This window comes from Nanorana parkeri, unplaced genomic scaffold (assembly GCF_000935625.1).
Source record: "Nanorana parkeri isolate BGI_ZX_2015 unplaced genomic scaffold, ASM93562v1 scaffold388, whole genome shotgun sequence".
NCBI classification, from domain to species: domain Eukaryota; kingdom Metazoa; phylum Chordata; class Amphibia; order Anura; family Dicroglossidae; genus Nanorana; species Nanorana parkeri.
The window spans coordinates 591,079-604,365 of record NW_017306656.1 but is presented as its reverse complement, the minus strand read 5'-3'; the positions used below and the strand labels follow the sequence as shown (position 1 = coordinate 604,365).

The 13,287-nt window shown below is 42.8% G+C and overlaps 1 protein-coding gene across 2 annotated transcripts in view; it reads left to right on the top strand.

Annotated features, from left to right (window-relative positions):
• Positions 1-13,287, top strand: part of MAN2A1 (mannosidase alpha class 2A member 1) — a 126,109-nt gene that overhangs the window by 7,764 nt on the left and 105,058 nt on the right. For both annotated transcript variants that reach the window (XM_018559312.1, XM_018559313.1), the window contains exon 2: positions 12,776-13,036. In XM_018559312.1, the coding sequence (XP_018414814.1) occupies positions 12,776-13,036 (261 nt within the window). The remainder of the gene's footprint in view (positions 1-12,775; positions 13,037-13,287) is intronic.

Sequence of the window (13,287 nt, the reverse complement as noted above, 5' to 3'; positions counted from 1 at the left end):
GGGGGGGGGGGGGTTCTGGATGTGCATACTTGTTATGGGTCAATGATTCACAGTAATGAAGCCAGGGTTAGCATAACAGCCAGGCAGCATTCATTTTCAGGGTTGGCATAGGTTACCAATGGAAGGAATATATATTCTTCTTAGGAAAGCTTTACTTTATGCTGTCCATTCATGATGTGTACAGACTGCGTGACCCTCCATCTTCAGATTTGTTTGGCATAATGCCCCTTAAGGAGGCAGACGGCAATGGCTCGGCCCTAGTTAGATAAGATTCCCCCTTCTTCATCTCTTACTCTGATGTCCTGCTTTGGTTTGAACTCGCTGAAGCTGACAAGCTGAATCTCCCTGTCCAATTTCGTCTATATTCTCTTTCACTGCTGGCTTGTTTCTTTCCGGCTTCTCCACTCTTGTCTTATCTATCAGCTCTTTCCTGTGTATTAAATACCCCTCCCTTCTTTACCTCTTCTTATCTGGTTTGTGTCTGTCCAGGTTGTTACCGCTCTTGTGTTTCTTGACTGACTTTCTGTATACACTATAATATTTTACTAATTCAACCTGCAGACTCAATGAAGAAAATACAAGATTGCCCATTCACACCACCTCCAGACTGTTTCTGGACTCAAAATGCATCCCAATGTATCCCTGTGCTATTTCTGGGCTCTGTTCCCACCAGCGCAGTCCGTTCCAGACCAGAAAAATACTGCTTGCCCTATTTTGTCTGGTCTGGAATGCATCAAAAACGCACTGGAACGCACCTGTAAGACCATTTTAAAGGAGAACTATGGGGTTAGGGATTTTACCCATAGTTCTAAGGGTAACGGGAGGACACATACTAGCGTCCTCCCGTCACCCTAGGCTCAGTATACCGTGAGCTACAGCTCACGGTATACGGAGACGCCGCAGCTGAAACGGATCCCGACAATTATGTCTGGATCCGCCCAGCTGCATGAGTGACAGCTGGCTTTGCCTATCTAGAGGCAGAGCCAGCTGTACCTGCCCCCTCCCCCGTTCGTTCCGCCAGTAAGCGCTCTAGGATCAGAGCGGGGAGGGGGGAATCCAGTCCCTCCCCTGTCACGGCTCTGTGCCGTGACATGATCGAGAAGTGAGCGAACGCCGGTATGTGTTCGATCACCTCCCGATCTACTGAGCTGTGACAGTCTCATTGTCACAGGTCGGCTAGAACTATGAGGTGAGTGAAAAGCACTCGCCTCATAGTTCTCCTTTTAAGCTGAAAAAAAAATTCCAATTGTGGCAAAAACGCAATGCACTGTGTTCTGGTCCAGAAAATGATGTGAACCCAGCCTTATAGCAGAACTCCAGGCAAAACTGTTCTTAACCCTTGCAAGTAGGGCTACCCTGTTAAGTGTTCGCTTTTGTCTTGGTGCTAAAATAAAAAAAAGTTATACTCTCCATGGACCATAGAGTGGGCCAGCTGTTACAGAGCTCCCTCCAGCCTGTCTCCTCCGCTGCAGCGATGGTATGTCCCACTGCGTCCTCACGTTCTATACACTTTATAGATGTCCTTAGACTGCTGTGGCAGAGGGGAAAAGAGTCCCTAGGGGCCGGTGTAAGTCAAGCTGGCTCTGAGGATTGGGTGAGTATAATTTTTTACTTTAGCAGACAAAAATTAGCACTTAGGGCCTGTTAACATGAGTTTCAGGTGCGGATCTGCAGGCGTGGCGCTATGTGTTTTTGCCGCGTTTTTGATGCGTTCCAGTTAAAAAAAATTTTTTGCTGGAGTGGGGCTGTCAGTATGTTAGGTGCAGTGCGTTTTTGATGCGCTTTGCGTTTCCGGGCTGTTTCCTGGCAGGACAAAATGTGACATGCAGTATTTTTCTGTCGTAACCTGAACGGACTGCGCACGTGAGAACTGTAGCACATAAAACACATAGGGATACGTTGGGATGCATTTTTAGTGCAGGAGCGTACGGATCAGGTCAGCACAGAAAACGGACATCGTGTGAACAGGCCCTTAACCCTTGCAGTGACTTGCATTACACATTCTCTGCTTTATAAATATACCCCTAAGGGCCACACCACCCATGTTACAATAGCGCATGTTACTCACATTGGGGTTCTGTAGTTCCATCGATTTGGAATGGCTCCAAAATGCACATCCGATGAATGGCTGAAGTATGGCTTTACTAAAACACTAAAATAAAATAAAAAAGCGGACTGCTATACATTCAGAAAGCACAGCGGTGTTCTTTACAAATGCACAATCTAAAAGAATGAGAGCAGAAATGGAATACAAAAAAAAAAACAAGCTGGGAGGAGAGACCAGTTAGGCTGGGTTCACACCTAGGCGTATCGAATATGCGCGTTTGTGGTAAAAAAATGCACGACAAACGCGCATTTCCGAGGGCTACCTAGCTGTATCCCAATGGATAAGCGCGGCAAATACGCCCTAAAGAAGCTCCTGTACTTCTTTGGGCGTAGGGCGTTTTGTAGCGCGTTCATACAGCCTGTAATACGCCCAGGTGTGAACCATACCCATAGGAAATAATGGGATTTTGGTGTTTGAGCGTTTTGCAGAGCGTAGGAACGCGCTACAAAACGCCCAGGTGTGAACCGGGCCTTACTGTTTTCTCGAACTCTGTGGGGGGAACTGCAGGCACAACATCTCTGCCTGCATTTTATGAATGGGCCACAAAATGCAGGTTGTGCTGTGTAACCTAACAGAGGATAACAATGACCACTCTCTGTTAAAAAAAAAAATCGCCCCCTTTGTGTGTTGGACTGTGTTTTTTAAACAGCTGAGAGCAACAAGCAAATGTTTACCTGCTGCTTGAAGAGATTATTTGGAGTGGATTGTGTACGATTGCAATCACGAGCAAAGGTCGTTATTTGGTTGTTAAAAAGAAAAAATTAACTGCGGTTTTTAATCTTCAACAGTAAAAAAACAATAATACTTTAGTCCGAAATCAATATAATTGCTGCAATTCGTTTAAAGGTGAACTCGGGGCGAACGGCTAAATCAACAAATATGAAATATATAAGGAAGCTGCCAAATAATTTGTTCCAGTTCTGAGATTTGCACAGCTCTGCCACATAGCACATCCCTGTCTGGCAGCTCAAGTGACCTGATTTTTCTCTGCTGCACACTTCCCAAGTCCTGTCCCTCCCACAGCCTTTGAATGAAAGTGAAATGAGAAGCATCAGACTGATGAGCTTAGCTTACTGTTACTCTGCTCTCTCCTCCTATTGGCATGTACCTTATTTGCACATGGGCAATGCAGCACAAGTGCTATGCAGAGATTGTAATAAGCTGATGCAGTAAGTATATTCTTCTTGTGTTTAACAAAAGACATATAATGAGGCCATGAATACCAAGCTAAAGTAATGTGTGTCTTTTTTTTTAAATCTGGAGTTCAGCTTTAAAGTAAACCTGTATGGAGCAAATACATTGGCTGTCATTGCTGTACTCTTGTACAAAGTCTCAAAAGCTTAAGACTAGGTTCACACTTAGGCGATTTATCGCACAGATTTAGTCGCGCAATATAACGCAAAACACAGATTTGCATTGAAGTCAATGGAGGCTGTTCACACCTTTGTGGTTTGTTGTGTGGACGAAATCGCCTGTTGCACAAAAAGGTGCAGGAGTTATTTTCGGGTGGTTATCGCACGGTTTGGGCCCCATAGGCATCTCTCTGCATTGAAAATTGCATGGTTTTAAAAGCACAATCGAGAACCGCACAATAACGGCTCACCAGCTCAATCGCCTAGGTGTGAACCTAACCTCAGTATTTTAATTCCCTGATCTGGAAAACATCCCGCAGGTCCGGAGTTGTGACTTTCCTCTGATTTCACTTTATACTTGTCCCAAGTTGGTCTCTCTGTATGGAAGGAGAGGGCACCTCCCTGAAATGACTTTTTTTCAGGTTGGGTTCCCTGTACAGTGCAGCTTCTCCTAACGAGGTGGGGGTAAGGAAAATTAAAGTATGTGCTTCTGGAGACGTGGGGGATTAGAGTAAACCTTTTGCTTTGCTCGTTATGTGTAAAACGGGTCCTGTAAAGCTGATCATACATCTATTAGATAAATTAACCGATTGTGTATTTTTTGACTGTGAAGGGTGCAGCCAAACAAAAGTTTGAACAATTCCTTAATTGTATTCAATGTACATCCGTTATAATGTTAAGCTTTCAGGTTCATGCTGCTATGTGAGCAGCGGTTTGCCAGATTAATTTTGCTTGGATACATTCCGTAATCTCATGTGTGCCAGGAATCCACTATGGCTGCTTATAAATAAATGCATAACATATCTGCAGATGTTTCTATCAATTCTCATATCATTGTGGGTTTACCTCCTAAACTACTGCTTCCCTTTTTGCTTCCTGTCTAGATCAGTTTCACAACCATGCATTCTAATTAGGAAAATAGATTGTAGGCGTGCTCTACCTTCTTGAAGAATTTGCAATTAAAGTGACACTAAACTTAGAAGTTAAATCTTAAAAATACATTCAAGTACCTTTTAACTATTACAAAAATGTATCTGATTTGTGTATCACTCAGCTGTAGATCCCCAAATCATCTCTGAATTGGTGCTGACACTGTCCTTCCTTCTGGAGGGTGGCTACTTTTATTCCCCATGGTCCCTGTGTATTGTAAAGTACCCACCGCACCAAGCTCGCTCCCGTGATGGACTACAATCTCACGTTAAATGTATTAACTTGTATTGAGATTGTAGTCTATTACAGGAGTGATCTTGGAGCGGTGGCTACTTTACAATACACACAGGGACCATGGGGAACAAAAGCAGCCACCCTCCAGTAGGAAGGACAGTGTCAGCACCAATTCAGAGATAATTTGAGGATCTACAGCTGAGTGATACACAAATAGTTTAGGTACTTGAATGCATTTTAAGATCTAACTCCCGAGTTTAGTTTCACTTTTTAAGGTATAACAGTAAAAAAAATCAGTGGGTAGTTGTACTAAGTAGCGTTTTATATATTACCGGGGTGTGGACATTAAAAAAAAAAACACTACTCGTCCAATGACTAAAGCGGGAGCCCAATCTACTTGTCCCTCATGATAAGCTACTTGTCATGATACAAACAATTTTAAGCAAAACCCTATTTAACTGTGCAAAAAAGCTCTTCTCATTGGTCAGCGAGGTCATCTGACCGAACTGTTTAACGAGTACTTGCAATTTGTGAATGAAATTCAAAATCCATAGCACAGGGCTGTGGTAGACAGCAGTATGGGGTACAGATAGTGCATGCGTACCGGCGGAGGGGAAGGACTGTTCACCCAAAGTGAGGGAAGCGGGGGTTGGGGGTGCCAGATTTAAGAGCATAATTCCATTTTCCTAAATCACATTGTGCATGTTAGGCCTTGTTCACACCAAATGCAGAGCAGGTCCGCTCAGGTTTCTGCACACACAGTGCAGTGGGTTGTGCCGCGTTTTTGATGCTTTCCGGGCCGTTTTTGGTTAAATTTCTTTTTTTTTTTTTAGTTTTAAAATGGGCCTTCAGTGCATTCCAGGTGTTTTTGATGCGTTTGCATGCGTTCTAGAGCAGGTAAAATAGGGCCTGCTGCAGTTTTTTTAACCTGCTCGGGAACTGAACGCTGCGATGTGAACTGGAGCTAAAAATACAATTTGAATACATTGGACGCTGTTTTGCTCCGGTCTGTAGGTCTGTAACTGCTCTGAACCTGCTCCGTGCTTGGTGTGAACAAGGCCTCAGTGAGTGCAGCTTCCCAGGTACCAGAATATGGCACACAATGGGATGGATGGAGGCAGCACTCTGCACACATGCAATGCCCTATCCGTGCATTTATTTGCATGCAGATGGTGGGGGTGGAAGGGTTGTTTTATTTTTTAAAATGATTATTAACTTTTTTTAACTTTTTTTAGTGTTTTTTATTTTTTCACTTTATTGCTATCACACAGGGGCTAACGATCCCCTATGTGATTAGCGTTTGGAGGTGACAGGCTCTCTTTATGGAACCTCTTACCTCCAATACTCAAGATCAAGTGCAGTATTGCGCTCAATCAGCCACCCAGACTACATGAACAAAAATGAGTGCTGGAGTTGTAACAGAATCCTGGTCCTTGTTAGAAATCTGGACCGCGTGCCTGCAAGCGTAGAAGTGGTAATCGATAGCCTGTGACATTTCTGGACCCAAATGGCTGTGAATGTTATGGTCCCACTTCCCCGAACATGAGCAATTGCCAGTGAAACTTGTGGACCCGATCAGGACCAGATCAGTTGCTCTGAGCTTGCGTGTTCAGCTGACACCACTTCAACGCTCCTCGGGTCCTGATTTCTAATGGGTCCAGGATTCTACCAGAACACTGGCTTCCCCCTCTCTACATTTAGCTCTGCTTGCCCGAAGCAGGGCTAAATGTAGAAGAAAACCACCTGCCCGGCAGCCAGGACTGCATGTCCTGGGCGTCGGGCGATAGGAATTCTGCACCCCTGTATTAATATTTGTATAGGACTGTAAGAAACGTACTGTTAAGCTCTCTAAATGTTTTATTTTAGATTTCTTAGAAAAAATGTTCCCATTACTTTCCAATGTATTTTTTTCCTGCCGTGTTGTTGGCTGTAGAAAACGGAGGAGCACTGGCATGAATTTTCACCTTGGTCCAGCCATACAGCCATGAGATACTCGGCTGTTTTCTTTTCTTTTTTTTTTTTTTTTGTGTGTGTGTCTTACGAACCTGTAGAAAACTTCTTAACGAACATAGATTGAATTTCTGAATTATCTGGGAATGGTTAACCCAAATCTTGATTTGTACAACATAAAGGTAACAAGCATTGTCCGAACTATCACCATAGCCACCCAGACGGCCGCTATGGAGCCTGGGGCAAAAGGGGGGGTGCCAGGACGAGAAACAAAGGGTCCCACTGATGCTGTGCAGGCCCCCTGGGTTGCTATGGCATTGCAGGTTGCTGGCTTTCACTGGCGGCCGAGAGGATGAATGCACTGCTGTTCAGATCAGTGACAACCTGTCTGTGCAGCGGCGCGTTCCTCCTCACAGCTGTCAGTGACAGTCAGCAGCTGCTGAGGAGGAGGTGGGGCCTGGCGACAGTGGAGGAGGTGGGGCCCGGTAAGGGAGAGTGCTGACAGCGGATCGGGGGTGACTGGTAAGAGGTGTGTAGGGGTGTGACCGGCCCACTCTCAGGTGGGCTGTTTGGGATCTCAGATGGGCTCTGCAAGGGGCATAACTAGAAATCACAGGGCCCCATACAACATTTTGCTACGGGGCCCTGTGATTTCTAGTTACGCACCTGGTAACAAGGATGGAAAGCATTAATGACTATTTATTGCATTTGTGTTGTCACAATATAAACGTAACATTGCCATTGCAAATTTAGTGTTTTCAGTATATGACAAGGTTTCCTAAGCTGGCTTGGGAGCGAACCTGTTTACAGACCTAGAACAGGTGCATGCAAGCTGTTTCTTGATCCCCACATGTTCTGGTTAAAGGTTACATCGGTATGTTTGAAGAATGATTTTAGATGCCTTGTGCACATGTAGCTTCTCTGTTTTATTCCCAGGGATCATTATCTGACCTCGGCCCTGCTGCATGCTTGCAGGTTTTAGCTAGCTAGATTTAAACAAAACATGAACTCAACATGCTTCTGGTACACAACTTTCCTTTAAAAAGAGGTAATGCGCCTTTTGTTTTCCTTTCAGAAAACCTACCATGCTAAATGCTGCAGGCTCCCTTAAAAAAAACTAGTGCAAAATAAAGTGCTTTAGCCAAAGCAACAAAGGTGGTTTTCTATTTAATGGTCTTATTTATTTCTATTGTACCAATATATTTTCAAAGAAAAAAAGATTACAGTTAATTGAAACCTGTTATGGAAAAGAAATGTAAGCAACAGTTATTGACCTTCTCCAGAAAAAGCTATTTGCCTGGTTTTAAAAGCCCATTCACAATATGGAGTCTATTAAAAAGTTTCAGAGCCTGTTCATCCAGTGAAACCGCAGGCACATTCATTCTGTGCAAGCTGACCAACTGTTGTGAGAATGGGGCAAACATGTATTTTCTCTGGTTTTGAATGTTCTTTGGTTAATTCACAAAGAACAGAGTGAATCAGGAAATACTGCATTATGACCACTAGATGGTGCTGAGAATCATAGGAAATACATGTTAGTAACCAGGTACAATGTTACAATTCAACAGATCAATGGTTCAGTGTAACCATTGCTATCCCTGTAGTAGCAATGGTTGCATTTATATGCTAACTCCCTCCAGTGGTTTCTAGTAATGAGTTTAATCAAGATACTACACGGTACAATGTATCATAACAATGTAACATGCAGTACAATGTGCATTTTGCTGCATGTTAACCTACTGCATCAACATGCTATGGGCTCTTCAGTCCAATTCCAGACAAAACTGACAGAGCTTCAGATCCTACTGCTTTCTTTCCGCAAGTACAAATTCCTGTAGCTCTTATCAGAATGCAGTGTCCTCCTGAGCTAAAAAGTCAGTAAAAACAATGTTATCTATCTTTTTTGAACCTCCATCCCCCTCCTCCATGTACTGCAGATGAACAAAGGCAGACATATTTGAAGTACATCCTGTTTGGCAACCATGGCTTTCTTATAGGTACAGTGGAGAAGTGTAGCCACTAAGGGGCAGGAAGTGTCATTTGCAGGGATTACAAAGGGAATGAGGGAATGAGGTCAATAAACTTATTGCAGCCACCACATCGATGGACTGGAAAGCTGGAATGCCTTGACAAAGTATACACCCCATTGGTGTTTTTCCTATTTTATTGTATTACAACCTGGAATTCAAATTGTTGACAGTGGGGTTTGTATTATATGATATACAACATACCCACCACTTATTTGGTATAAAATAATATTTAATGTGATGCAAACAATAATTTAAGACCAAAAAATAAATAAACTCAAAAATATTGAGTGTGTATGTATTCACCCCCCAAATGTCAATGCTTTGTAGAGCCCCCATTTGATGCAATTACATCTGCAAGTCTCTTAGGGTATCTCTATTAGCTTGGCATATTCTTCAAGGCAAAACTGCTCCAGCTCCTTCAAGTCATGCCACAGATTCCCACTGGATTGAGGTCTGGGCTTTGACTAGGCCATTCCAAGACATTTAAATGTTTCCCTTTAGACCACTGCAGTGTACCTTTAGCAATATGTGCATTGTCATTGTCCTGATGGAAGGTGAACCTCCACCCCAGTCTCAAATCTGTGACAAACAGATTTTCTTCAAGAATTGCCCTAAATAGTGCCATCCATTTTCACTTCAATCCTAAGTTTTACGCGGGTCAATGAAAAGCGTGGTGTTGTTCAGGGTGAGGAAACTGTTGGGTTTGCATCACACAGCCTTTCCCATGATGGCTAAAAGCTCAATTCCTTAGTCTCATCTGACCAGAAAACCTTCTTCCATATGTTTGGGGAATCTGCCACATACATTATGGTAAATTCCAAACGTGTTTTTTCTTTTTTTTTCTTAGCAGTGGCTTTTTTTCTGGCCTGCCTTCCATAAATCCCCATTCTGTTGAGTGTATGGTTTAAAGTAGTCCTATGGAGAGATGCTTCCATTTCCGCTGTTGATCTTTGCTGCTCTTTCAGTGTTATCTTTGGGGCTTTTTGTTGCATCTCTGATTTAATGGCCTTCCTGTCCGGTTTGTGAGTTTTGGCAGTTGGCCTTCTCTTGTAAGGTTTGTGGTGGTGCCATATTCTTTCCATTTTTGTTATGGGTTTAACGTCACTGGCACCGGGCGCGTTTTATACAGACTCCCGGCGGCTAAAGACGCCGGGACTCTGTTTACAATTGTAACGCCCGACTGCTGGCTTTACAAAAGAAGCGATCTGGTGACTCAGCTGTTACCAGATCGCTTCTCCGGGCCAGTAAACGGGCCGCCCCCGCCGTGTTTTCCGGGCTTTGCTGCCCCCGTTCAACGATCCCACTCCCCGTACTATAGGACCGGGAGCGATGCAGATTGCATCACTTCCTGTCCCATAGCTGTCAGTGCCGGGCTCCTGAAGCCCAGCTATAAGCTATTGAAGTGCAATCTCTACTTTTTAATAGCTTATTTCAAGTGTAAAGGTGACATTGGAGCACGCGTGTCTTCACATAAACATGCGCCTACGTATGAAAACCACGATCACGCTACACATGTTGGGCATCGCCGTGCACGCCAGAGTGAGAGCAATAATTATAGGGCCAGTATTTACGTGAATCTCTAAATTAATGATCTGTGGGGTGCTTTTAAGCATTGTCTATGGACTTTTTGGGGTGCTGAATTTTGTTGCAGTTTCATGGACACAATTTTTTAACCTGGGCATTTTGGGTATCTATTAGACATGTGCACTGCCAAAAAATTTGTTTTCGTTTTAAATTCGGATTTGTGTTATTTCGTTTTTCGGGATTCGGGTGTGAAAGTCAATTCGGAATTCGGATTCCGACAAAATTCGGTAGCGGTAGGTCAAACGTTCGTTTCTTATTTGTTTCTTATTTGTTTCTTATTTGTTTCTTATTCGTTTCTTATTCGTTTCTTATTCGTTTCTTATTCGTTTCTTATTCGTTTCTTATTCGTTTCTTATTCGTTTCTTATTCGTTTCGTTCATTCGTGACATTTGAGGGGGAAAAAATATTTTTCTCCTTCTCTAATGTCACTTTTTTTTTTTTTTTTTTAAATCAGATAATTTTTTTATTTAACATTTTCAGACAAAAAACAATCCACACACGTACAAAGTACAATGTCAAAGCGTTGCAGATACTTATTGATGTAAAGGATAATACACTTCAAAACGAGACACAAATCAAGTAAAACAAACAAAAAAAAAGAACAAACAAAAAAACAAAAACCAATAGAACAATACAGAGGCGTACATACAATATGTGCACATACAGTAGCATCGTATTGAGCCGTCCACCCTGGAACTGCCCACACACATATCCAACCATCCCAGTCTCGCAGATGATTCTAGACATTCGGCCCAATCCCAGTAACCGTCACAGGTATAACCCATAGCCACAGGCCTGGCCTCAAAACAGCACACCCTCCTTAATCTGTGCACCCACGTGCCGCTGCTCCTCTGTAAGACTGCCATGCGGCCCATAATTTCTCACATTTGTTCAGGCTCCCTCTCTGTTCGGAGGATTACCCCCTGCAAGCTGACTGGGAACAGGAGACTGGCAAGGTGATTATCAGAATGATATGCAGGATTTCTGTGGAGAGCTCGTTCCAGTGCGACTGTCTACATGCGGCTGCTGGCCACGCCCCCCTAATGTCACTTTGCTCGAACGAAACTAATAAGAACCGAAAACAAAACGAACGTTCGAACTACCGCTACCGAATTTCAGAAATGGAAATTCTGATTCAGAAATGGAAATTCGGATTCGTTTGCATTCGTTATGTCTGTAATTTGGAATTCTGATACATCTGAATGTCGGAATTTCCGAAAATGGGTATTTAATTGTGTTTTGGGGCATGTAAGTGCATTTTTCACAAAATTTGGGGTTTGATAATAAGTTGCGCTAATATCGTGCTACATAAAAATTTGCAACTGCCACCATTTTATTCTACGGGTCTTGGCTTTCGGAAAATATATAGTGTGGGGGTTTGAAGTAATTTTTCAGGCCTAATATGTGGATTATTACATGGATACAAAAAATTAAAATAAAAGGGGGGCAATGGAGCTCTGTGGGATGTTCAAAGATTGGAATTGTATTATTATTTTTATTTTTTATAACCCAACCCTGATCTGTGCTACTCCGCAACATTCTCTCTGACCTGTTTGGAGAGCTTCTTGGTTGTGGTGTGTGCATACTCGGGCTTTTCAGAACAGGTGTATTTACTCGGGCTGCAACAACTAATTGATTAAATAGATTATAATCGATAATTAGAATCATTGGTCACTATTCTCATCATTGATTAGTTGCTTTTCAATTGGTTCCCGCCGCTCTGCTCCGCCGTTCTCCTTCCAGCTGGTGCTGGATGCAGTGGTCTGTGCCTGTCGGTAGAGGCAGTGGGGACACAGACTATTTGAGCCGGGACCAGCGGGGGAGACATCTGTGACTGCATTCCTCCCCGTACCTCCACTGTTATGTTTTCTCCTCTGCCAGATGGATGGAAAATTCTTCTTGAACCAACTAAACCAGTGAATGCCTTCTTTTGGGGAAAACTTCATTCATTCCAAAATTGAATGTGAAAATTGTATAACATTTTTCTAAACAAATTTTGTCAAGTATCTGATGGCATTATCAAATGTTCTAACGAGAATTTTCGTTTGACTGTTCATACAAAATTTTACTGGTGTATGGCCATTATGCATAGCAGAGCAGGATTGTCAGCTATAGTGATAGAGTAATGTGGAGAAGGTTTGCACAATCATCACAGCAATTCATGAGCAGAAATATAAAAAGTTGCCTGTTAAGTTTTTCCGTGAAATGTTTAGTAGATTTGTTAGAGTTCTTTCATGACAGGGCATTGTGAGAGAGGCACCAGAATTATGTTCATGTGTTAGCATTGCTCCTAAAATGTCATGTGGCTATTGATCTCAGAGGAAATCTTCACTTGGATGTTTAAAAACAGATTGCCAGAAGCAAGGTGACTTTAACCTTGCCAGGCTTGAAGCTTCCTGGCGTTTTAGTGTGGAAAAAAAGGATTTTTGTTTCTGTGATGGTAGATTTAATTACAGTCGGTGCGGTAGAGTCACTTGCTGTTGTGTTTTTTTTCTATTTTATAACTTTAATGGCGGTGCAAGTTATAGGTGAACTTGAAATATTATGGTCATAACCGTTTACACGGCTTTACATTTTTTGTCTTTCAGGGTCAGCTCTCAATATTACAAGACAAAATTGATCACTTGGAGCGCCTCCTAGCAGAAAATAATGAGATCATTTCTAATATAAGAGACTCTGTAATAAACCTGAGCGAGTCTGTAAAAGATGGTCAGAAGAACCCAGAAGCCATAAACTCTAGTCGTGGATCCCTTTCTCCGCTTTTTCCGTCCGCACCTGTATTACTTCCAGTCAACATGGAGGACTGTCAGTTTGCTTCTGCAAGTAGTAGGCAAAAAGCCGAAGTCCAAGTAAGTCATTTTATTTTATAATCTGAATTTGTGTTATTTATAATAAAGCTTTGTTTGTCTGATTGTAGAACATGTCTGGACTGCCACCATTTGTCTTGTATTGATCAGTATCCCCAATATATCAACAGGGCTGATCGTATCTCTTCACACCTTCCCACCAGTGTAATGCATATATGTGGGCAGTAGCACCAGCTTCAAGCTGATCCATTTGCAGGCTAGTGTTCTGTGTTGAGAGCACGCTCACTCGTGCA